The sequence below is a fragment of the Gadus macrocephalus genome, chromosome 3 (assembly GCF_031168955.1).
Source record: "Gadus macrocephalus chromosome 3, ASM3116895v1".
In the NCBI taxonomy this organism is placed as follows: domain Eukaryota; kingdom Metazoa; phylum Chordata; class Actinopteri; order Gadiformes; family Gadidae; genus Gadus; species Gadus macrocephalus.
The window spans coordinates 7,445,048-7,470,355 of record NC_082384.1 but is presented as its reverse complement, the minus strand read 5'-3'; the positions used below and the strand labels follow the sequence as shown (position 1 = coordinate 7,470,355).

Here is a 25,308-nt window from a genome sequence, read left to right as displayed (position 1 = left end):
ATGGATACAGGGACAAGCCATAACTTTTTCCAGTTTCACACGCAATTACACCCCATGACATGCTATTTTATGTATTCTTTAATATAGGTATTAGTGGGCAACTAACACAGCATTCAAAGACGTTCCCGAAATTCAGCCGTGGTGCAGAGTTACAGCCACTCCGAGCCAGTCGCACATTGAGCTTCCCCCAAATGCACTGTTTTGGTGTCTGTAGCTATAATGCAAATGAGGCGGAGCGAGGCGGGTCAAGGAGGAGGGTGGGGGTGTGGCCCTGAGCAGCTTGCAGCCACGGTACCATGCGCTCTGTTTACAGTGGATGTATCGCAATGGCGAGGCGCACACAGCCATTAGCCGTGTTCTGTAAATATTCTAGAACACATGGGAGTCCTGGAGCTCTATATCTAAATATTATCATATAGCCTAAATAGATATCTATATCATATAATATATATGATCACGGCCAAAAACTGTGTGAGCCGATGTTATGAATCTCAAACGACCGCGTTCCTGGTTCTTCAACGTCCACATCAATGTGAAGTAGACTGAACCGCGACAAGGAGGAGAAAGGGATTGTTGCCGGGCAGCGCTTAGGCACCTCCGCCTCTGGCAGTGGTCCCTCAGCGGGGCTCAAGCGGGAGACATTCACCGCCAACCATCACTTTCTCCTCCATGTCGTGGTTCATGTTCTTGAGGGAGTCAAAGCCAAAGTTCCTTCCCCCCAATTCATTCTCAACCTTGGCTGAGATAACCCCCACTACGAGTCTCGTTGTAGAAATACCAGAGACGAGAATCCGACGTGTTATGCGCCATAACACCAAAAGCAGAACGGTTATCCAAATAACAAGGAAGTGTACAACACTTGTGTTACAGTCCTGGAGCTCTATATCTAAATAATATCATATAGGCCTAATACATAGATATCTATATCATATAGTACATATTATCACGGCCAAAAGCTGTGTGCGCCTCCAGACGATATTATGAATCACAAACGACTTTGTCGGGTTCTGCAACGTCTCTGGTTCTTCCACTTTCACATCAACCTGAAGTCGACTGAACCGCGCGCTGCCTGCTGCCCGCTGCCGGGCGATGGTGCCTCGCGGCAACCGGTGGCATGTCGCAGTTCATGTACTTCAGCGAGTCAAAGCCAAAGTTCCTTTCCCCCAATTCCTTCTCAACCATGGCTCAGATAACCCCCACGACAGCCTCGTTGTGGAAATACAAGAGACGTCAAAGAACCGACAAGAAACACTTGTTACAGCGTTACAGTGTGTGTATTCACACACACACATGTGGAGTCGAGTCTCATTGGCGGGCCAACGTCTCTGGACGGGCCAGGCAGAGTAAGGGGAGGAGCTTAGATGCTTGGTGACGTCCTAAACACAGATATTCCAAATCAGCTCGCTTGAGCCTCCGTTTTTTCAAAGGTGAGCAGAACAGCTAGTGCTCGTTTTACACCAAACGCAAGTTTTAGCCACTGGGGGACCATAGGCAGGTTAGGGGAACTCATATTTATGTTAGAAAACCTCATAAAGTGAGATTTTCATGTCATGGGACCTTTAATACCACCAGTGTCCTCTGGGGCGCCCCCGTCAGCGCTGCGCCCCTGGAATCATCCTAATTTACCCCCCCCTAAGGACGTCCCTGTGTATGACATTGTATAATACTCTGATTTAATACTGCAGATATTATGTAGGCACTTATGTAAGGGATAACGTATAGAACCCTGGTTATCAGGAAAATAAGAGGCTTATGTTTCATAAAGACCTGCAACGTTCTATACCTTATTGCGCTTATTACACGGCTATTTGCCAAAATGAAAATATAACTTCACACAGTGTGTTTTTTTGGTTTGCCAAAGACGGTGAAGTTGCTTAGCAACCGAGTACGCTGGGGTTGATAAGTTACCGGACTACTTGCGGAGCGATACGAAAGACGGCAGAAAATCCACTTTCCTTGACAGCGTTCATTATATGCTTAGCTACGGTGAAAATAATTCACCGCCGGAAGTTGTGAAGGCCCATTCAAGTGAACGGAGCGTTCCACAGCATTGAGAAGAGCCGTGTTATAAATATAATATAAGGATAGTCTTCTTATCCGTCAACCTGTAATCACATTGTCAATAGGATTGTATCATTTCCCAGATCACCAGCACCAAATATACCAAATGTATGGAGTTGTGATTACACATACATGCATGCACACGCGTAGGCACAAGCACACACACGTGCGCACGCACGCACGCACCCACGCACACACACACACACAGTCCACATCTCGAAACTTCTTGGTACGTCGCATTCTTTTTACAGAAACGTTTTATCCGTATTCAGGCACTGTAGACAATTCTGCTGACTCAATTGATTCTGCAGGTTCAGTGTATTCATTTGTTCTTTCACTTGTGTAGATGGATACAGGGACAAGCCATAACTTTTTCCAGTTTCACACGCAATTACACATGCACGTACGAGGTTGTGTGTGTGTGTTTGTGTGTTTGTGTGTGTTTTCCCTTCCCCAGGGGAAAAGCATTTGACTGACAACTTGACAGCGTTTGCTGGCTTTGAGGGCCTAGAACAAAAGACTGTCCCCGTCTCCTTTCTATTCAATGCCTGAGGTAAAGGGTGCTATCGGAGTGACAATATTCCTTCAATTCATTTTTCAGTGTAGCTTTATTTAAATATATTTTTTATTTAAAAATTGTTGGTGTATCACATGTACACAAAAGATGCTTGGTATCGGAAGGCGACCAATATATTATGTGTTTAGATTCAATGAGGAATCCAAGAAATGACACCTTCTATTGCTCCCGAATCTTCTGCAGAAACAATGATCCCAGCGACTGGTGTTCCACAATATAACTTCATATTTGTGGAGAAACAGGGTTATGGTTAGGGTTTGACGTAGTGAACTTGTATCTGTGGAGAATCACAAGTGCTGCTGTATGCCACCATAAGCCAAAAGTGCCCTAACTATTATAAATTTGAAGGCTGAATAAAAAAGAACTATAGACACATATTTAAGTGTTGTCGTGAAATTAACAGCATTTGAAAGAGGTGTTGCTGCATTCAGAGGACTACCTTTTTGAGAGAGAGAGAGAGAGAGAGAAACTCTCTGGATTTTTTATCTTGTGAGAGGTTCACATCGAGGAAGTAATGCAGACATAGAGAGAGATGGACGTTTGCCATAAACGCATGTCACATACAAAATTGCCTCAGCTTGTGATGTTCAGGGTTGCTGACTTCCGGAGTGAAATGCAGCAGTAATTGCAATTTTCTACGGCATATTTAAAACCAAAATACAACAGCTTCATGGTAAGAGTCACAATCTTTTGTTGTTTTTGGAGCCATGTGTAGTGGTAAAACCAGTGGAGTAAAACGCAGTGGATAGATGGATAAAACGTATATGCTCTATCACGCATAGCTTTGTTTGACTTGACACAGCTCATTGCAATTGTCTTAATTACTACTCAAGTCATAAAAGTATTGCAGTATGTCAGCAACATGACTCCCCTGTGTGTTCTACTCACTTCTCTTTTGTGCATAACTCCTCTGCATGGAGTCAGCAGGTTAAACGCCCTCAGCCTCAGAGTCAGCCTCTGTTTTAAAAGGCTTTCGCTAAGCTCAATAAAAGCTAACCCCCTTGAGGCTCCCGCCTGTCAAAGATTCAGGGAGTCATGAGAAAGAACCGCCTTAGGCTATTAATAGCCCAGGCATCTCAGATAGCCAGCCAGGTCCTTTGTTGTTATTTATACACGTCTGATTACACAAGCAGAGACAGAAGGCAAGTGAAGGCCGGGACAGAAGGTCACTTCTCTTGCCTTTTGTCTCTGTGGCTGTATTCGGATGTGTTCAAATACCAGATGTGTATTAATTAAATCAAAGGACCCAGCTGGGACTTGGTGATAGAGGTGGATTCTGGACACCTCGGCCATCAGGAGGCTCACAATCAGCAGCCTCCCCTTTGGTTCTCCGAGTCCATTGGTAGGTTTTTAAAGTACAACCCCTTTTTATTTTGTAGCCGTTTTCCCCAAACAGATTGCATTCACGCATGTCACACTGTCTTACTGTAAAACTGCTCTCATTGAGCTGACCGTTGATCCAAAGTGAATGATAGCGATTTCCAAGACAAATGCCGGTCATTGAGGGCTGAGGTGTTAAAGGTTTGCCACATATTGCTCAAGGATGCCTACCGGTTAGACATAGGACAGCCGAGCCAATACACAACCCTACCCTTACCGAGCTATACTTGTCATACCGTATGCAGTTAAAAGCACATTTAATGAACAGGGTTATTAAAGAATGGGTTCAAAAAATCACGCAACCTATATAGGAGATGCTTTAAATAGGCCAGAGAAGTGGATCAAGGCTTTAATTCCTCAAGGTAGGACCCTGGCTGTATTGCGATACAGAGAAAGGACATTAAATGTAATCTCACAGAAACATATCAAATGCTGTTCGAAGAATGGAACAGAGAAGCATGAAGCCCAATCACAGCCACACATCTTCTTTATAATCACAGGATTGCAAGATGACTCTCAAAGCAATAAGCTGTCCCTAAAGCAGCAGGATTTCTTATAGGGTTTTTTTTTTTTCTGGTGAATTCTCAGACTCTGATTGGCTGGTTCAATAGGAATAGAATATCCTTCTGGTGTTATTGATGTGCCCCCACATTTTGTAATATCTCATTTAAAAACAAGAGTAGACTGTAATAATTAATTTTGTTCACTGACTGGATTGAAATCATGAAACCCTGAAATCATAACCAATAAATATCCTTCACTTTACTTAATTTCCTTGCTGCCATGAGGCTCATTCTCATTCGGACAGGTTTTCTGTTCCTGCCATCTTTCGCCTCACAGACTCGAAGCATATCACTATCATGACCACACCGAAGTCATTGAATGCATGGAAGCAGAGAACCACAGACACACACACACACACACACACACACACACACACACACACACACACACACACACACACACACACACACACACACACACACACACACACACCTCTACCCCCTCCTCCATCAACTCTGAGCAGTCACGACCTGCCTGCCTTCCCTCATCTGATTCCACAGGCCTATTAACGCCCCCACCTGTGTGAGCTGCCTCAGTCCATCTGTGTCCTCTCTCCTTCAGCCAGAGGAACCTGGCTAGGGGCCAGGGGCCAAGAGCCAGGGGCCAAGGTCGGGTACACTGGGAAAATTAATCGGCAGGCAAGAGATGGAGGTAAGTGTGTGGTAAGGCTCTACCTAATCACTATGTTTGTTTGTGTGTGTGTGTGTGTGTTTTGTTTCCCTTACTTGGTTTCATTTCGCTCTCTCTCTCTGGTAGTTCTAATGCAGATAAACAAAGCGATGGCTTGCCTTCCACAGACTCACAAGGACATGGCTGTTCCAGTGCATTAGTGCTTATCTGAGACAACAGACACTCAGTGTAATGGCATTCAGCAAGAGTGGTCGTGAATGTATTATTCTGTCAAAAAGTTCATTGTGAACAGCTATTGGATTGGCCGGATCTCTAAACATCCCACTTCTCCTTGTTAGATCGAGATACTGCGGGAAACATGTTGCACAGTGATATTGCATATTGCGTACACATATTGCACAGTGAAATCTTCCATCTGCCTGTGATTAAGTTCTCTTAAGTTGGACAATTCAGCAGGTAGAGACAGGCACGAAAAAAACACACGCACACACACACACGCGCACACACACACACGCACGTTGGCATTCCCTTAAGGTCATTAAGCGCAGTAGAAAAGTGACTTGGGATTGGAAATTAAAACTGACACAATTACGTCTTATCATGTCTGGCTGGGGAAAAAGGAATAGGTGGCCTGAAGCTCAGTATATCCACCGACTGCAAATCGGTAAGCATGTTTCTTCTCTCTCTTGCTCTCTCTCGCTCTCTCTTACTCTCTCTCGCTCTAGCTCTAAATATGACAGATGATGATTCTCTCTGTTTCTCTGTCTCTTGTTACTTTTAGTGCAATCTCTTGCACTAAAAGTAACTAAAGATACAAACGTACAAAATGAAATAGTATTAATTGTAAAAATACAAAAATATAGTTAATACAATAAAATGATCATAATGTGTTTGGATAGAGCTGCTTAGTTACTCAAATTATATACTAGGACTGGGCAAAACGTCTTTACCCATCTCTCTCTTTTCTCTCTCTCTTGCCTACTCGAACAGAGACAAGCCATCACAAAGAAACAACCATGACTATCAGGCCAGCCATCTTCCTCCTTCACATAAACTCCTGCCCCCCCTCCCCCCTCTGCTCCTCTCTGCTTTTTATCCGCCTCTTTGTATCCATGGCGAACACTCTCTCCTCTTAGTCTCTTTAATTACTGTGAATCTACTGACATAGCCCAGAAAAGGCATGCAAGGTGTGTTTGTGTGTGCATCTGTTTGTGTGTGCGTCTGTTTGTGGCGTTCTTTCGTAGCTTAGAAGCGGGTTGGAGCAGATGGTGGATCTGGCGTGTTGAGAGCCACCGATAACAAGGCCTGGATGGGGAGGGAGGGAGAGAGCGAGAGCAGGAGATAGAGAGAGCACTTTCATGCCCTGCCACATCTCTCACTGTCTAATAGGCTCTCTCTACCCCTCTCTCACCACCACACGGCACTACACTTCACTGTGTGTGCGTGTGTGTGTGTGTGTGTGTGTCAGTCAGTTTACAGGGTTGCGCATCATGAGCCTCTTCTCGACAACAACAGTTTTCCCGGCGAGACACTGCGACCCTGCGTGACCTCCCATGCATGCCAGAGTGTCGCCCAGTTAATTATGAAAACAAGCTGCAATTATGGCCGGCCTACCGCGCCCGCTCAGCCCGGGGACTCTTCCAGACCACCAAGTGTAGACCATCACAACAATAGGAGCTAATGAAACGTTCGGACTATGTGTCTGCATAGAGGAGGGGGATGATGCGTCTCCATGATGTCATGCCAGGATCTGGTGGCTGAGTTACACTCTCACTCTCTTCAAGTCTAAGCAAAAGGTACTTCAGAAAATACTGCATGGGGGATGCGTTGGGGGGCTGAACTAGCAAATGTGACTTTGTTGCTGTGGCAGCTGTTAAGAATGAAAACACAACATAAAGGTGCTGAAGGTAAGATGTAGGAGCTATAATTAGAGCATTGTAAGTTAGAAACAGCAAAGCAATCACCTCAGCCATTAGTGAGGGAAATGCACAATTTCGATTTTTCAAAGCTCCCTGCTCCTTTCCGTCGAATCAAGGCATATTTTCCATGATTGGTTGGGGGAATCCATCTCGCCTGTTAGTCACAGGTGCGCGGAATGCCATACTCCATGACTTAGTAACCTAGGGTCGGAGAAAACAGAAGGTTTTCCAAATTGTGTGTTTGTTTGAGTGTGTGTGTGTAGGTGTGTGTGTGTGTGTGTGTGTGTGTGTGTGTGTGTGTGTGTGTGTGTGTGTGTGTGTGTGTGTGTGTGTGTGTGTGTGTGTGTGTGTGTGTGTGTGTGTGTGTGTGTGTGTGTGTGTGTGTGCATGTGTCCATCATTCTCCATGCATACTTCATTGAGCAGTCAATTCATCTGCACTTAATATAACAGAGTACATTTGGTAAAATATAGATAAATCATCATTACATGAATGCATCACGGCACATTCTAAGCATCCAAACAGCAATTCTGAATCAAGACTAAATGAAATCCAATACTTTATTACTGCAGGAATCCTTGATGGGATCATTGTTCAAAAAAGCACTCAAACATAGGAAAACGGAGATGCCGGTCAGTCGACAAAAGTCGGAAGAAGACAGAAGAACTAACTGACACCGTGAAGAACAGACTTGTCTCAAGGGTGGACGACAAGACACTCAAAGGTGTCTTGCAAGCTGCCGCCACCTTGTGGTGATGACGGGAGTTCGAATTCCTTGGCCTAGGGCTCAAATATTTCCGGATCTAACTTTATTTAGAGGAGTCTCTGTATGTTTGTCAGTCCTATGTATCTGTATGTCCGTCCCGGACATACATACATACAAATCGGGACGGACATGTATGTCCGTCCCGATTTTTCTCGACGATCATTCGTTTGCGTGAGAAGTAGAAGTAGATCTGCTGCTTGGACGCAACGGACTTGCATTTTTGATCAAATATATATTATTTGTGTAACATATAATCTAGGGTTTTATGTGACTAGATATAAGATGTATATATTATTTAGATATAAAATATAAATATATATAATATTTAGGTTCAGATTGAACATATAATCCCAATTTTATATATGTGAAAAAGTCATCTCTAGACAAACCGAAAAATTAAATTATTAAGTCTGGCCCTCATCAACACCTCTAGCCCTCACTCCTGTTCCACCTCTGGCCTCTTCCACAGTCCTCAATGCAGTGAAGCCACAGCTGCCACGGTGCTCATCTTACTTCCTCCACAGCCGGCTGTGACTTTCATATTGACAGGCTAGCTAAAAGCGTAAGACACATAGTGTGTTTGAACTTCGCCAAAAACCTTTTTTAATTCGTGTTATTTTTAACGCGTTTGATCATTTGGAGTAGGCTATAATGGAAGAGCTAGAAATGTTAACTCAAAACATCATATCATAATTTCTGCTTTGAGGGCAACAAAAATGAGTGCATTGATTCCTAAATGCTATATATATCATTCTATATATATTTCTCAAGAGAAGTGAAACTGAAGTTGCGTTGGAAGACCATAATACCGTCCGTTGGATTGAGAAGGATTGGCTTTCGACTGCCAGCACTCAAACCGTCACTCACCACATGACCTTGGGGTAAAATGGGTCTCTGGAAAACTAAAGCCATGAAGGGCCAGGATAGTGATGGTTGAGTGAGGTTCGCCCGAGTAGCAGTGCATTTAGTCACTGGTGAACCTAATATATCACATATCATTAATAATGTACTTTGTTGAAAGATCATAGAAAGTCTACAAGGGAAATAAAGGCAATTGTGTCTAATAGGCAGCATCGTTACCTTAGAGCAGATTCATCTTCTTCATTAATATAGTCTTTCCTCTCTCAATTGTTCCCAAAGGACTCAAAGAATATTGACGAGAAGGAGAGACGTGTGGCTTAACACTTGAGCGGATATGTACACGAACGGGGCACTTTGGAGAGTAGGACGGTTCTGCATTACTGGATTGTGCCCATGTTTGTTTAACCAGCTGTGATGAACCTGCGCATTGAAGATGCCCCGTTTAATTTCAATCCATCTCAGGTATCAAAATAAAGGTTTTAGGCAACAAACAAATAATTTTTTTGTATTCCACTGAGACGGTATTTATACTGAACACTATAGGACTGGAATGTATCTATTCCACTGAAATGATATATTACAATGATAAAGTAGGCCTACACATTACATATGTTGGCTTCTCTTTAATCAGAAAAGTGTAGGAACATTGTCGTTTTTCCAGTCACTATTCAGAAGTTAATACCAATAGAAATCTCAATAAACAACCATTATTATTTTATGCAAATTAGTCTCCCAAACATGTTGCACATATCTGCAACTGTTTCATAGCATTAAGAGTAAGTGGAAAAGTAATATTCTGAAGCTGACTGATTGCTGTTGTTGCAAAAAAAAGTCAATAACATAGACAAAAGTATTCATGCACAAAGTTTATTGAGATGTTGTCACTTGGGGCCGGCGTGCAGAGGCCTTGACACTGGATGGACAGGAAGGAGGATGTCTAGATCTGGAGGACACAAGTATCACCCTACCCCTCAGAAACAGGCAGGTGTGTGTGTGTGTGTGTGTGTGTGTGTGTGTGTGTGTGTGTGTGTGTGTGTGTGTGTGTGTGTGTGTGTGTGTGTGTGTGTGTGTGTGCGTGCGCGTGTGTGTGTGTGTGTGTGCGCGTGTGTGTGCGTGTATGTATATCATATCAATTTGAAAATAGGTGTTGTTGTGAGATCCTCTATCTGGTTTGACAGACAGATAGAGATAGATCTTTGAATCTGTTTGGCGAGTACTCTGCATTCATAAATAGCGAGACAAATTTGACTTGAACCCGCAATTGTATTATCTCAGGTGGACATAGCTCTGCAACAGCTCTGAATCCTGGGATGTATTGGCCTCCAAAATCAAAAGCAAACTCATGTGCTATTTCTTCTGTGTATTGCACCTCTCTCGATATCTATGTGTATCATTAAGTCCCCTTTTATCTTACCTACGTACAAGTATGACTGAAAAAGTAGACAGGGGGAAAATAAACGTAAATCCCTTTTATGTTTCATCCTATAAACATAACGGCACTTAAAACTTGCTCCTTTGCTTCTGTCATTCAGAGGACGGCGGCACAGCCTCACGGTGGTCTCAAGGCTCCAGGGGTTCCTCCTCCGAGCGGTGGGCCCCGGCCGGGCCCCTAGTCGGAGGAGAGCGGGTGGGGGAACCGCCAGCGCAGGATGGCCCCGTCTGAGCTGGTGGTCACTAGGGTGCGGCTGCTGCCACACAGCCTGACGCAGGTGATGCTGCCGCTGTGGCCCGCGCCCACGTGGGTCACCTCGCCCTCCGAGTAGCTCCACACCTTCACCAGCTTGTCGTCTCCGCCTGCCCGGGGGAAACATAGGTATCCAGGGAGTGGTTGTGTGCGCATCGTAATACTTATAGTTATGAATTGTTGATCAGGAACGCTGCCTCTTTGTGCTGAAGCAAAAGACCAAAATAAATGGAGTGATTTTAAACCTGACGCTCGGTGTCCCATTGGCGTACTCTAGTGGCTTGCATTGTAGCTGCAGTTATAGCTTATTCATTTTCAGTTACTGTCGTGTGAGATGTTCTCACGGTGGGGGTCTTTAAAAGCTTCATAACGTCAGCTGGTCCAGTGTGGTTTCTTACCCGTGATGAAGTAGCGGCCGTCTTGGGAGACGTGCATGCCGTTAATGGCCCCTGACTGGGAGCCCTCCAGCTCTCTGATGGCCGCGCCGTCGTACACCTCCCAGTAGCCGATCTGAAGGGGAGAGAGGGAGTGATGGAGGGGAGAGAGAGAGAGAGAGAGAGAGAGAGAGAGAGAGAGAGATGGACAAAGATAGAGAAATAAAATAGACAGAGGGGGAAAGAGAGAGAGAGGGAGAGAGCAGGAATGATAGAACGAGAGTCCTGCATTCATCCATACATCCCACATGCCTTCACTACGCTATGCGAACAGGTGCAGCTTGCTGCAGAGCTGTGCCGGAACATAAAAGAGATTTTAGTGTATTTTCGCCTCGTCTACTTTTTTCAGTCACAGCCCGGCCGACCATGAAAAGCCTCTTCTCTGGATAACACGAGTGAATCACGATCAAGCCGTCGTTGACCCACAACGTGAGGTGCAGCCACTCACCTTTCTGTCTGTGCCACTGGTGATGATCTGGTATTCCTCTGGGTGGTAGCAAACACACCGGAACCGGGTGTTGGCCAGCACGATCTGGTTCCTGACGTAGCGCCTGCAAACATAGCTGTCTTAGTGTGTGCCCAGTGTGTACGCGTGTACGTGTGAACGTGTGTACTTGTGAATGTGTGTACGTGTGAACGCGTGTACGTGTGCATGTGTACGCATGCGTGTGTCCGGTCTCAAGCCCTCACACCAGGTCCCAGATGATGCATGCTCCGTCGCTGCTGGCCGTCACACACTCCTTGTCGTTCCTCTTGATCTGGATGTCGGTCACGGTGGCCTTGTGCTCGGCCATGGTCTCCAGCAGCCGGTGGCAGCCCCCCTGCTGCAGCTCCCACACACGCACCTGCAGATGGGAGGCCGGCCAGGCACTCAAATCCCTTCATTCAAGTCTAACAGATGCATTGTAGCGATTGGCTGTTCATAGTGCTAATCGACCTACAGTCTCCTTCCGTACTCTTATACAGAGTGTCCTCCCAGGGCACTGACCTGTCCCTCTCCCCCTCCACTCAGGATCTTCTTGCAGTCCCTGGTGCCGGCGATGGCGGTCACCCCCATGCTGTGTGCGTTGTCGATGACCAGCAGGGTCCGGCCACTCTCGGGGGCGAACACGCGGATCTTGCCGTCGTTCCAAGCTATGGGAAAGACGCCGCTGAATCATCCCCATGCTCCTGGTTCCACAAGTACAGTGATGTGAGTATGAAGAGGCGCTATTTTCCTCCCTCCATTTCCCCTTCACTACATTTCATCTGTGTATTGTTATTTAAAAAAGCTTCATTATCGCATCGTTCCTTGTTTAAAGTGGAAAGAATATATTGGATTTAAAGGCACCCAGTGCAACTTTCGAGGCTTAAAAATAAACATTCCATTTCTAGTCTTTTTTACACGTAGTAAGTTTCAATAACTCCATACCATTACATACCGACATTTAAGCAGCAAAGATGAGACGTCGTTGTGTGGTGAGAACTGATACAAAATCGATCACAACAACAATGCCGCCATTTTCTTTATTTTTTGTAACCTACAATAAATAAAGCAGGCTTCCAGTCAATGGAAAAATGGCTTCTCCCCACCGGCGATTGTTGTTGTTTACGATTTTCTATCAGTTCTCACCACACAACGACGTCTCATCTTTGCTCCTTGAATGTCGATATGTAATAGTTACTGAAACTTACTACGTGTAAAAAAGACTAGAAATTGAATGTTTATTTTTCATTGAATGTTTACATAAAGTTGCACTGGGTGCCTTTAAGGATCTCAAAATGGATCTGACTAAACGTACCGTTTTTGGTAAAGGTACACAACGTGTGTTAAGAAACCCAATCAGAATCAACACGAGATATGCACCCATAACAAGGAAGGCCAGTTTAAAATTTACAGTGTAATTATCCTAAAACGTCTCTACTGGGAAAATAAACGTGTTTCTCCTTCTTCCGGGAGTTTGAATGCAGACAGCAGGGATGGTTGTTTTACTTTCCCTCCCTCAACGGTCTTGCTTTGTGTGCCATCAGTCTTCAGATTTTAGGATAAAGGGACCAGGACATGGGATATATGTCAGATAAAAGGACAGAAGTACAGACACTCCTGTTGCGTGCAGCCATGGCCAGCAGAGGGTGTGTTTGAAATATCAAGCCATGTCAATCAATCCTGTCTAAACTGAGTAAGAGTAAAGAGTAATCCGAATTTATAACAATTAGGCTAATTTAATTAAGAAATAAAGGTACAATAAAATACAACAAAGGTACAACAAACATATAGCAAACAATAAAACAAACATAATAATCCGAGGCCTTAGATGGGAGTTCGCCCTGCGTCTCTCTAAGAGCACCGCAAGGAGAAGTCCAATGCATGGGCAAAAGAAAGGACTTCTTATACAGTGTTGTCAGGATGCTGAGAACAGCTCTGCTCCCCAATACAACTATAGCATTGGTTAACCAGATGGTAGTCAATAATAGATGGTAACCCTCATGTGTGTATCAGAGGGAGCCGTTCCATCCGAGTTGGAGCCTTTGACCCTTGACCCCACCAAAGGAGCTCAAGGAAATGGCACATACCAACAAATGCCATTTAGAGAAAGTATGAAAATATAATTTTCCCAATACAGGGGTCCTACCACTGATGATGCTCCGTCCGTCCACCATGATGTCCAGGGCATTGCAGGTCATGTTGGGAACGGTGATGCGGAGTCGCTCCTTGGAGCGATCCACGTGCCACACCCTGATGTCCTCCTTGGAGCAGGTGGCAAACAACTCTGAAGAACCGCTGAGAGAGAGAGAGAGAGAGAGAGAGAGAGAGAGAGAGAGAGAGAGAGAGAGAGAGAGAGAGAGAGAGAGAGAGAGAGAGAGAGAGAGAGAGAGAGAGAGAGAGGAGAGAGACTAAGGTTTTTATCAGCACTTCAGTCCTTTGAAAGAAGACCATTAATCAAAACTATATTTGAAAGCTTTACTTTTGTTATGTTATTCTATACCCAGAATATGGATGTACTAAACTGAAGCGTTGCTTATACTTAGTTACAATATTGTGTATTTTAGGAAGTTGCTTGCGTGTTTGTGAGTGTGTGCGTGTGTTTGCGAGTGCGTGTAGGTGCGTGCTTGTGGGTTTGCGCGTGCGTGCACGTGTGTGTGTGCGTGTTTGTTTGTTTGTGAGTGCTTACGTGACGGTCCGTGTGTGTGCCTGTGTGTGTGTTTGTGCGTGTGTGTGCCTGTGTGTGTGTGTGTGTTTGTGAATGCATGCCTGCAGATCCATGTGTTTGTGTGTGTCTGTGTGTGTCTGTGTGAGTCTGCCACTCACTAGGGGATGGCCACGGCCGTGACGGCGCTGCTGTGGCTGGAGGAGATGAGCTCCGGCTCCTCCAGGTGGGTGTAGCTGAAGCGGTACATCTGGGACACATCCGTTCCAACCAGCAGCTGCTGGCCCTCGCCCCGCATGGCGATTGAGGTCACCGCTCCCTCCAGCTGCACGCGTCTGGAGCCCCGCGTGTGTGTGGGTGCAAAGGTTGAGCAGGGGGCAAAAAGAGATGGGTTTGATTGATTATCACCATGAGGAAAGGACCAAGGAATGGTGTATAAACATTTACTAAATAAATGCGTACATATTTAAGATCTGGATTTTTGGGTTCAAGCATCTGTTTGTGTAACGCGATTGTGTGTGTGTGTGTGTGTGTGTGTGTGTGTGTGTGTGTGTGTGTGTGTGTGTGTGTGTGTGTGTGTGTGTGTGTGTGTGTGTGTGTGTGTGTGTGTGTGTGTGTGTGTGTGTGTGTGTGTGTGAAGAGACAGAGAGAGAGAGACAGAGAGGGAGAGAGACAGAGAGAGAGGGATAGAGAAAATAAAACAGAGGTGGAGAAAGACTCTAACTTGAGGGTTTTAAAGGTTGTTCCAGAGCAGAGGGTGAGGCAGCCATCTCCGGAACCCACAAGGATCTCCTGGGATTTTAATATCTTCAAAACGTTCACGCCCTGCCAAGAGCGAAGGTAAAGAGAGAGAGAGAAATCAGTCACATTGGGCTGGAATTGCTTAGACCTCCAAGATCCCCTAGGCCGAGAGGACAGCGGTTCACACAAGGATGTTGCAGAACATAAGTAGCAGGAGAATTGACCTCTGAGACACTGACACTGATTTCTTAGGAAAAATCCATTTACGTCATAGCAGAGATTCACTGTAAACCAGTGGTTCTCAAACATTTATACCTCGTAAAACCTCAGAAAATATTTGTCTCCTCAAGTACCACCATTATGATGTTTAAAATACAACAAAATACAGTAGCTTAGGCCTGCGGCCCTTTTCAGCTGCACACAGCTCATGCAGGAGGCACAGTTAACAATTTTATACCAAAAAACTTTTTTCAAAAAAGGCTAATTATTATTATAAAATGATAATAAAAAAAGATTGAACTTGTCCATCTTGGAAGCTTAAGGATCCTAAAGGCATCATTATATGCGACCTGTAGCTTCTTCAGTTATGCTATGCGATATTTACACCAGAGGTGAGCTGGGTAAAATATTTGAGTATAGTAGGCTCTAAAGAGACTAACTTTAACATCATCCGTGCACATATGGATTTTTTTGCATGCAAACATATTGCCCTGTGCATAAAGTTTACAGCACTGGCGCTGGACATCATCACACAGATCATCAGTGATGATGTGACCCAAATACTATACCTTCTTAACCACATCTAGAGTGCGGTCCGACAGTATGAATGAGGGAATCTTTTGCTTCTGATCCTCCTTAGTTTTAGCAATCATAATAAAGCTCTTCTTAAGGTTGAACTTAATGTTATATTGGACTCCGTAGCTAGAGCCAATTTTAAGCAGTTGCTGTAGCCCAGCACTATATGGAGACATGATGACCAAATCATCAGCGTATATGAGGTGGTTGATAAGACTCTCTCCCACCATACATCCAGTCTTACACTCTTTAAGCTTCTTAGAAAGATCCTCGATGTACACATTGAAGAAGACAGATGACAAGATGCCACCCTGTCTCACCCCATTAGGGACATGGGGTGCAGATATACTACCGCCCCATCTAATTTGCATGGTTTGATGTGTGTACCAGAACAGGCTGAAATCGTAACAAAAATATTACAGGAAAGGATAACTATTTTAAACCGCATTTTAATGATCTGATAGTTAATGTATGTATTATTATGCTTTTAATAATAATATATAGATATATTTTATTTTATTTTCAGAAATTCCTCTGCGTACCTCTATATAGCGCCTCGCGCACCACCACAGTTTGAGAACCACTTCTGTAAACGGTAAGCTTTACGCCTTATTCAGTGGGGTGATTTGGGGTTTGGGGGGTATAGGAAGCGGTAGGGATGAAGAGGGACCAAAGTGCCTTGGGAGGGACTGTGTATTTCCTTGTTTCTTACAATAGTTGTGGACACAACAACATTCTGGTAAGATGCTGCAATCCATTCTGCAAACCTAACCCTAACTAATAAGACTGTTGCCAAATACTACACGTGACACCTTTGAAAAGATTCCTTCCTGAACATAGGGACAGGAGGAGGAGGCCAGTCGATGAACCTACCTGGCTGAACTTCTGCTTGGCTGGTCCACAGCTGTTCAATAGCCCAGTCTTCATGTTCATCTTCAATATGTCTCCGCTGGTCGTACCACAGAAGAAGTACTGATCATCCTCTGCTATCTGCATAGCAACACAAAGGGGTTGGACACTGGTGTGTGTGTGTGTGTGTGTGTGTGTGTGTGTGTGTGTGTGTGTGTGTGTGTGTGTGTGTGTGTGTGTGTGTGTGTGTGTGTGTGTGTGTGTGTGTGTGTGTGTGTGTGCCTGCCTGCCTGCCTGCCTGCCTGCCTGCCTGCCTGCCTGCCTGCGTGCGTGCGTGCGTGCGTGCGTGCGTGGGTGTGTAATTCTTCCATGCAGAGCAGAATAACACCTACACTATCAGTAACCCTGGCTATGGCTTCTAAGGACACAGTGTGGTTGGCTGGCCGTGTATTTGTGTTTGGTCTGCAGGTGCGGCGAGGAAAGAGAATATGTTTATTTTCTTACCTCAATACATTTGATAATCCTCTTCAGCTTGCCTGTCTGGCACTCAGAGGGTCTAACCTTACGGTTTGGGAGGTCCAGTTCCCACAGCCGCAATGTGCCACTAGAAAGCAGGGCACAGAGTAAATACATTAAAGAGTGGTGAGAGTCTCTCTTGCTCTCTTTTATACCCCAATGTCACAGTGAACAGTGACTGTCACCCAAAACTATTTCAACATTGCAGTTTGTGCATCAAATGATTACAGCCACACAATACAACACATCTCACGAAATCGGAATAATAATAACAATAGTTGTGAGAATGTAGGACAAAGAACTGTTATTTAGGGACAACTGAGTCAAGTGCTCACTTTCCAGCGGTGATGAAGGTGTTGTCATCAGTGTTGGAGTACTGGAGGCAGAGGCATTGCCCAGCATTGTGAGCAGAGGCTGGATTCCCACATATAGCCAGCTTCTTCTCTATGTTCCAAACTGCAATACTGGGGGAGAAACACACACACACACACACACACACACACACACACACACACACACACACACACACACACACACACACACACACACACACACACACACACACACACACACACACACAAACGAATATAATTGAATGGCATCTAGTGAAACAACAGAGGAACTTAATATCCAGAAGTAAATTATAACCTGAGTATAATCCCATGAGAAAAATAATTGTTGTGCTATTGTCAAATTAGAATGAGCCCTTTATATCTACATAGGGAGCAGGACTATATCCAAAGTGCCATTCATCAATCAACAATCATGATAACCATCTTACTTTACCACCTATCCTTTACAGACTAAATAACTGAATACATTTTTTAATCCATCAAGAAACCTTTCACTTCGAACTTTTCACTTTCACTTTGCACAGCATTGCGATGCTCTCAAAATGATGACATTATTTTGGCACTCCTTTTGGCACCTAACAGGCCTGTGCGGGGCCACCGTAGTTTCATCTCCTACGTTCTTTGGTGAGGGGAGGTGAAGGGGGAGGCATATTCAGTTGATTGCAACCTGCAACCCCACCACTAGATGCCACTTAATCCTGCAAACTTCACATGTAGACATGTTTCTAAAGAGAACCAACTTGCGCTCTACCTGCCATCATCTTGGCCTCCGAGGGACACCAGGTACATGTCGTTGGGAGAGAACGACAGCGCCTCCACTTTTGCAGAGTGAAGCGTGAGGCGGGCGTAGATGGCTCGCTTTGCAAAGTCCCATATTATGATGTCCGCCTGAATCACAATGTCAACATTATGATAACAAAGACGGCTTGAAGAGTTCATTTATCCAGCTCTCTAGACATTCATGGATTGAAACATAGTCAGATTAAGACATTTTGTGATGATCTAGACTGCATTAGTGAAGATCAGGTCCTATGACGACGACTCTTTGATAAGGGTCTAATGTGTCACAACATAGCACTGTCACCTTAAAGCCCATGAAGGTGACCTGTCCTGAGCCAACATAGCAGCCAGTTTTGGAAACCGCAACACAGGACACGTTGTTGGTGTGACCATGCAGGAACTCCTGTTTGCCATCCGTAAGGCTCTTCAGGATGACAGTGCATCCCAGGGGATAGATCAGGTGGTCTCTGTCTGGATGGACTCTCAGACCACGCGGAACATGTCCTGTTAGAAAAAATCACCATAAAGTGTGTTTGTTTGGGTACATTATTAACCATAAATTAACATTAGTTATTGCAGTAATAAGCATTGACTTACTAGCTAATTCACAATTAACTAATGGTTTATCATTTACTATAATACTTTAATTTACAATTTACTCATTTATCTACATGTTAATAAAGGTAATGGTGTTAATGTTGACTAGGGTATGCATCCAGACATAATTTAATAGGGTTAACCCTAACCCACTACACATGACCCTAACTCTCCCTATGCTAATGCAATATAATAATTAATAATAATAATTTATTACAGCATTAACTTATGTTAGCTACCCTTATATAAAGTGTTATAACTATTGACAGCCATTCAGTTAAATATGTTGAATAGGGCAGGCAGTAAATAGCACAGACTTCACAGCTCCCAGTTAAGTGTGACGCTCCTTGGTCGCTCCTCAGCTCAGTCTCACCATTGAACCCGATGACAGATTCCAGCTCAAGTCGCGGGATGTCCTGATCATCTCCTGCCATCGTTAAGAGTGTCTGATAAATGTAAACGTTTTAATCCTGTTTGAAGGCCGAGTTCAGCTCCCGCCGGCGATTTTATTTATTTTTCTATTCGCTTTAGACACAAACACATGTTGCCTAGCAACAAAGCAGCCGGGCTCTCGCTGATTGGTCTTGTCCAACGACGGGCCCGTGCACCGACGGCAGACCGCGAACGAGCACGTAATTATGCAGATTTGCCAGCATCTGCATAAAGAGCGTACTTTCCATTCAATATTGTTACCTGAGAATAGTTTTGGAAATGTTTCTTTGGTATGACATTTATTATGAATATATGCCTACTGCCTTCTGATAATGATTGCATTCTCAGTATTACCGTAATTGCCATCATGAGTAAAAGGAAGCATTTCTTTATTAGACGACCCTGTTGTTAAAACATAGATTCGATTATTAGATCTACTTAGGGCTTGATATTATATTGTTATTGCAATTAACCCTTTTGTTTACTTTTGAAATCCGGTGTCTGTACTGTTTGAGTTGTCTTTGTTACCCTCTATCCCCTAGACGTCAGGGTCGTAATAATATTACACAAGCCTGATTCCAAAATCGTATGGTAGTGTGATGGGACAACACCGTTAACCTTTACATAAAGCATAAGAAAAACAAAAAATAATGCAATCGTCAGGCTTTAAAAAAGACAAACGTGTCAGCCGGCCACACAACAAGGGAATAAAGGAGATGTCTCCATTTATTTAAGTCTCCTGTGCGGCAATTGCAGTTTTATATTCATGTTTTTCATACAACAGAGAACCCAGCCAAAGTCTATTGGACACCCAACTGTAACGAATTTCGTCAATTCATGCAATCAGTTTTTTTTTTCTATTTCACTGAGCGTCTGGCTGCTGTGATCGGTGACAGAAGATGTCTCCAAGATCTCCGGGGCCAGGAGCGTTTCTTTGGCCTCCAGGTCCTTCTGAATGTGCACATGTGTCTTCTGGTGTCTACTGAGGCAACGGCTCCATGCGAACCGCTGGCCACAAGTGACACACAGGTAGGGCTTCTCGCCTGTGTGTGTGCGCTGATGATTTTTCAACGTCTGGCTGTGCGTGAACGACGCCCTGCACTTTGCGCATTTGTAAAGATCCGTCTTCCTGTGGACGCAGCGCTCATGCTCCTTCATGTTGCCCAGCTGCGTGAATCCCTTGCCGCACACGGGGCACACGTGCGGCCTCATCCCCGAATGGATCAGGTTGTGGGTATTGAGTTCATGGCGGGTGTAAAAGCCCTTTGGGCAGACGATGCACTTGTGCGGCCTGTGTCCACTGTGGAAGTTCTCGTGTCTCTTTAGCCCCTCGGAGCGAATGAAGCGTCTGTCGCACAGGGCGCAGGCAAACGGCTTCTCCCCTGTGTGCGTGCGGAAGTGGCGCCTGAGCTGGGAGGGCTTTTGGTAGCACCTGCCGCAGTCTTTACAGCAGTGAGGCTTCTCCGGAAGCTCGGCGTGTCCCTTCTCGTGCACTTTGCAGTGTCCTGGGTCGGAGAAGCCCTTTCCGCACACGGAGCAGATGAAAGGTTTTTCACCCGTGTGCATCCGCTCGTGGCGTATGAGCCCGGTGGGTTTCTTGAAGACTTTGGTGCAGTACGAACACGCATTTTGCCCGCTGGGCTTCTTCAGGTGCACGGGCGCGTGCCTGTCGCGCTTTGACGGACTGGTGAACACTTTTTGGCAGTCGGGGCAGGGGTAATACCTGGGCCTGTTGAGGCAACTCTGGTCCTTGGCGAGATTTACTAACTGCATGGGACTCTCCTCGCGGCACTTTGACTTGCGGATACAAGTGCGTGTGTGCACCCTTGCATGGCGCTCCAGCCTTGACGGTCTGTCGAACAGCTTGCCACAGACAGAGCAGGAGTAAGATCTCTTGGTTGTGCGGGTCTCCGTTGCAGGAGTTGGCGTGTCGTCCGGGTTGGACCAATCTAAGGACCCAACCATAACAAGGAAACGGATTACCTCAAATAAAAGCTTTGGTGTTTTTGGTGAAAATGTAGTGGGTTTCTGGGTGTCATGAGACATTTTAAGGGGAGAAGGATGCATATTATTATTTCCTCTTTTTTACACAGAGCACATGATTACTTCTTACCTTCATCTGAGGATTCTAGTTTAATGACCGTTTCAGCATCTGGTCCCATGGCTGTCAAGCTGTAATAAAACACACAGACACACACACATACACAAAAATACATGCACTAATACTGAATATATTATGGTTTGGACTAGGTCAGGGATGGGCAACTGGCAGCCCGTGGGCCGCATACGGCCCACATCCTCACTCAGTCAGGCCCGCACATAGTTTTTATTGAATAAAAAATAATAATAATCAAAAAAAAAATCGAGTTACAGAAAACTTGGTTAAGAAAGAAGGAAAGCAGAGTATCTGTTCATAGAATTCAAAGGCTAACCCATGTGTCTAGTTTGCTTAGAAACGGTATCAGTCATGAAAGGTTTCCACTAAAGTCGCCTACAACTGCCCTGAAGTGAATATCATGCTTGTTGGGTTTGAGTTCATTGAGTTGTTGCACTTAATGTTGGGCCACTGTTTTTCAGTTTTGTGACATCATTGAATGATGATGTATGTGAGCCCTTTGCACTGATCGAAATACTAACCAATCATGTGGCTGTTTGAGCATGGAAAACATGAAATGAAGGTATGTTGGTTCAATCAACATACTATACATAGGTTATGAATCTGGAAGATTTTGTAGGTAGTGGCCATCCCCAAAATGCACCAGAATACAGGAAATCATATCCAACAAATTCAAAAATGTGTAGCTTCTCTCAGTTTACGTCTAGTTGAAGTGCACAGTCACATTGCCCTCTGATGGTGATGATGAAGAATTGTGGCCCTCTTTATCATGAAAGTTGCCCATCCCTGGAATAGGTATACAAATTGTATGTGTATTAAAAGATTATCCAACGCTTATTGTTTCCATTGTAATGACTTATGGCTAGCTAGGGATAACCCTTCTACACTAATCTACAGCCTGATAAGACAATAACCAATAACACTTACTTAGCACAGTAACGTATTGAATATAATCTTCGTTGAATATAACGGCATTCATGGGGAAAAATTATAACATTACAGGGATGCTTACTGTACGTGCCAAGCTCCAGGAACCTAAATCAATACACATTCGCATATGCTCACATGTGCACGGCCATATACATCCATGGTACAGACCATAATTTGGCTAAATAAGGTCAGTCATATAGCTAGGTAAAGACTAGCCGTAGCTTTTCTGTGAGAATTGTGTCCTTGCTTGCTTGTTTCGAGATTGGCGCATATATAGACATCTAACTCGTATAACACATGAAGAACGCCGCATCCAATTGTTTTACATATAAAATAAACCTCAGTATGGGCGCTGCGGTGCGAACATAACAGTGTAGTAGGCACTTCAATTGAACGGGGATGCTATTACGGTCTCCGTGTTTTAAAACAAGTGGTAATACCGTCAGGCGTCAACGTACAGGACAATGAAACGCTTCTACGTGATTATGATAACTTACATTCGTTACATCCCCAGTCCAGTAGAATGTTGGCGGACTTTGTTTTGGTTTCAATGTCTCGTTCGTCGTTGGTTTCTCACGCGGACTCGCCAGCGCCTCAGTGTGGCGGGGAGCACCAGTAACAGCAAACATTACCGCGCCTCATGATCCCGCATGATGCCTCAAGGGAGAACCATCCAATCTATGGATCCTACATGCACCATACATGATCCACCACACCTGCAATGTTGGTCTTTCTTTGTAGCTCGATTGCGGAGCAAGGTGGCTTGGAGCAGTTCAATAAAGTTAGAAGCCACCAAAATCATTGAAAAGTCTGCCCAGTTCCTACAACACCTGTCTATAATTATTTCTAACAGGGACACATAGATTTCCAGGGTATTTATTTTTCTGTATATAAAAAATATATAAATATCACAATTACTGTAAAGTAAACCAACTCAAATATTCCAATTAATTTCAAGATAAGATATCTAAAATAACCATAGACATATAATATCTAAAATAACATTAGGCCATATGATGTGTATTTCCCAATAGCTGAAAAGTTGCAAAAGAATTAACAAAATTAACAAAAATGTTTTGTTTTTTTTAAATCCTGGTTAAGTTAAATGCCATCTAATCCAAGTGCTTGATACATGCATAATGATAAAAAGAATTATACAAATTGACAAATACAATTACAAGAAATCACTTAACTTAATGTGTCTTAAGCATTACTTCAAGCATAACTTAAATGTGCTCTTCTTCACTGGTTACGACCGAAATTGAGTTCTGGATCCCCCAGACCTCCAATGACTGGATCTTAAAATTTCCCCTACAGAGCGGCGTGCTCTGAAATGTGTCACATCTCTCCGTGAATCCACTCTCAAGATCTCCGTGTATGCAGAGTGCATGACCCCCATCGCCACCTGGGAATGGACACACATCATAATGAAGGAGTCAGCATATCAACCACACCACCAGTTTACATCACTTCCAGGCTATACTCCAAGTGTTGTTGACAACACAAAAGAAAAAAGGTTGAGTTTGTGTGTGTGTGTGTGTGTGTGTGTGTGTGTGTGTGTGTGTGTGTGTGTGTGTGTGTGTGTGTGTGTGTGTGTGTGTGTGTGTGTGTGTGTGTGTGTGTGTGTGTGTGTGTGTGTGTGTGTGTGTGTGTGTGTGTGTGTGTGTGTGGATGTGTGGGTGTTTGTGAGTGTGGGTGTCCCTGTCTGTCTGGCTGGCCAAGTTTTGTTGACCAAACATCGCAAAGTGTTTTGAATAGAAGTACAGGTCATTTCTTTCTATGTGTCTTATTCTGTATCTGTAAATAGGATCTTTCTTAAATAGGTAATAAAACCACTATAAACATAAAACATTGAAACATTTTTTATCATCATCCAAACATTACAAGGCTTACCAATGACAAGCTTGTTTTTGCTGGCTGCTATAAACATGGACGCCACTTGCTCCTTTAGTCTCTTGGGGTCTCTAGCAGTGATGAGATCATCCGACGAGGCTGTGAAGGGGACGGTGAGGTAGCTGGGATCCTGGAGAGTGCCTGCAGGACACGTCAGGGGTTGCATGGGGCTGGTGGCGGCGGCTATGTTTGGGCAACTTTCACTGTCAGATGACAGGGAGGAGACACTGTTGCCTGCGTCTCCACGCGTCATAATGTTGACCATTGCCCGCTGGTAGCGCTCCATGCTAGGCCGGAGCTGGAAGGAGAAAGCATTGAACATCAGTGTTCAAGAACTGAATAGGTCACGTCAAAAGGAACAATGGTCGATATTTTCTCACCATGAAAACAAAGCACTCGCCCGTGCCAAAATAAGCTAGTTCGTTGGATTCATGCTTTATTCTTTCTGTCAAATCAGTTGACAAGAAGCCACCACATACCTGTTATGTGGAGGGAGAAATAGTGTTATTATCACAAAGAAAATGTCCCATGTTCAATAAATAACTTGGTTCAAATTTCTAAATGTTTAACTCGTTTAGAATCTCACCTCTTCATCAGCCGTTTTGAGAATCAAGACAGCTGGTTCGTGTCCCTCGACAAGAGAGTAGAATCTTTATAAACAACAACAAAAGGAAATGATATGTATTACTACCGTAGATGGTTTTAGTATCACAATTCTACTATACAACTGCAATTGATTATTATAATCGGTGACATTGGTGTATCCAAAAAAACTCTCAAACACTGAATCAAGAGTAATTTCATGTTTAAGACTGTGAAGACAAACATGTTTACAGTGAAAACACATGCAGTCTCCTTTGTTATGCAACTTAGTCTCAGGGTTAGTTTCACATTTGTAGATGCTTATTTTGTCTTTAGTAGTTATTAATGACAAACAACTGTTGTTTTTTATATAAAACAACATCAATATGAAATTATTTGATTTGTGACTGCAGGAAATCTGTTTTTCTCTCTGGCATTTATATCAAAGCATCATGGCTCTTCAGTACAAGCTAATTTAAGGGAAGCCTTTTGACTCACGTAGCCAGACTTCTTCCATGTTCAGCCGTACTGAAGAGCCGAACTGGACTGAAGAGGGCGAAGCGTTCTGGTATCCAGGCCCAGACCACTCTCATTTCAGTCCCTGTCACAACACTGGAGCTAAAGGGGCTGAAGTCCACCATCTGCACCGATTGTCTGAAAGAACAAAAGGAAACCGCCGCAATATGTCAGAATATTAAAATGGGAGATTTTGTGTTCTGA

General features: G+C 44.2%; 2 protein-coding genes across 8 annotated transcripts in view; both read right to left on the bottom strand.

Moving 5' to 3' along the window:
* Window positions 1-10,212: 10,212 nt before the first annotated feature.
* The window catches only part of cfap52 (cilia and flagella associated protein 52), a 19,468-nt gene continuing 4,372 nt past the window's right edge, over window positions 10,213-25,308 (bottom strand). The window contains exons 1-15 of one of the 7 annotated variants that reach the window (XM_060046929.1): window positions 21,181-23,328; window positions 19,009-21,016; window positions 18,343-18,542; window positions 18,010-18,146; window positions 17,241-17,369; window positions 16,894-16,993; window positions 16,414-16,530; window positions 14,729-14,829; window positions 14,166-14,339; window positions 13,489-13,637; window positions 11,865-12,010; window positions 11,567-11,721; window positions 11,325-11,427; window positions 10,841-10,952; window positions 10,213-10,552 (exon numbers count right to left, since the gene is read on the bottom strand). In XM_060046929.1, coding sequence (XP_059902912.1) covers window positions 10,368-10,552; window positions 10,841-10,952; window positions 11,325-11,427; window positions 11,567-11,721; window positions 11,865-12,010; window positions 13,489-13,637; window positions 14,166-14,339; window positions 14,729-14,829; window positions 16,414-16,530; window positions 16,894-16,993; window positions 17,241-17,369; window positions 18,010-18,146; window positions 18,343-18,542; window positions 19,009-19,069 — 1,869 coding nt within the window. In that variant the 5' untranslated portion in view covers window positions 19,070-21,016; window positions 21,181-23,328 and the 3' untranslated portion in view covers window positions 10,213-10,367. Of the gene's footprint in view, window positions 10,553-10,840; window positions 10,953-11,324; window positions 11,428-11,566; window positions 11,722-11,864; window positions 12,011-13,488; window positions 13,638-14,165; window positions 14,340-14,728; window positions 14,830-16,413; window positions 16,531-16,893; window positions 16,994-17,240; window positions 17,370-18,009; window positions 18,147-18,342; window positions 18,543-19,008; window positions 21,017-21,180; window positions 23,519-24,006; window positions 24,305-24,386; window positions 24,486-24,592; window positions 24,657-25,086; window positions 25,243-25,308 lie in introns of those variants that run through there. The other 6 variants (XR_009524830.1, XR_009524829.1, XR_009524828.1 and 3 more) reach the window with 6 other exon arrangements.
* Window positions 19,911-21,229, bottom strand: LOC132453709 (zinc finger protein 239-like). The gene is made up of 2 exons (XM_060046655.1): window positions 21,181-21,229; window positions 19,911-21,016 (listed from the first exon to the last, which is right to left on the bottom strand). The coding sequence occupies exons 1-2, from the start codon at window positions 21,227-21,229 to the stop codon at window positions 19,911-19,913; spliced, it is 1,155 nt and encodes a 384-aa protein (XP_059902638.1).

Excerpts from the sequence above, each read along its gene's own strand:
- LOC132453709 (XM_060046655.1), bottom strand. The coding sequence starts at position 21,229 with ATGGGACCAGATGCTGAAACGGTCATTAAACTAGAATCCTCAGATGAA. Across the intron at positions 21,017-21,180 it reads ACTAGAATCCTCAGATGAAG|ATTGGTCCAACCCGGACGAC; the intron begins GTAAGAAGTAAT and ends TTGGGTCCTTAG.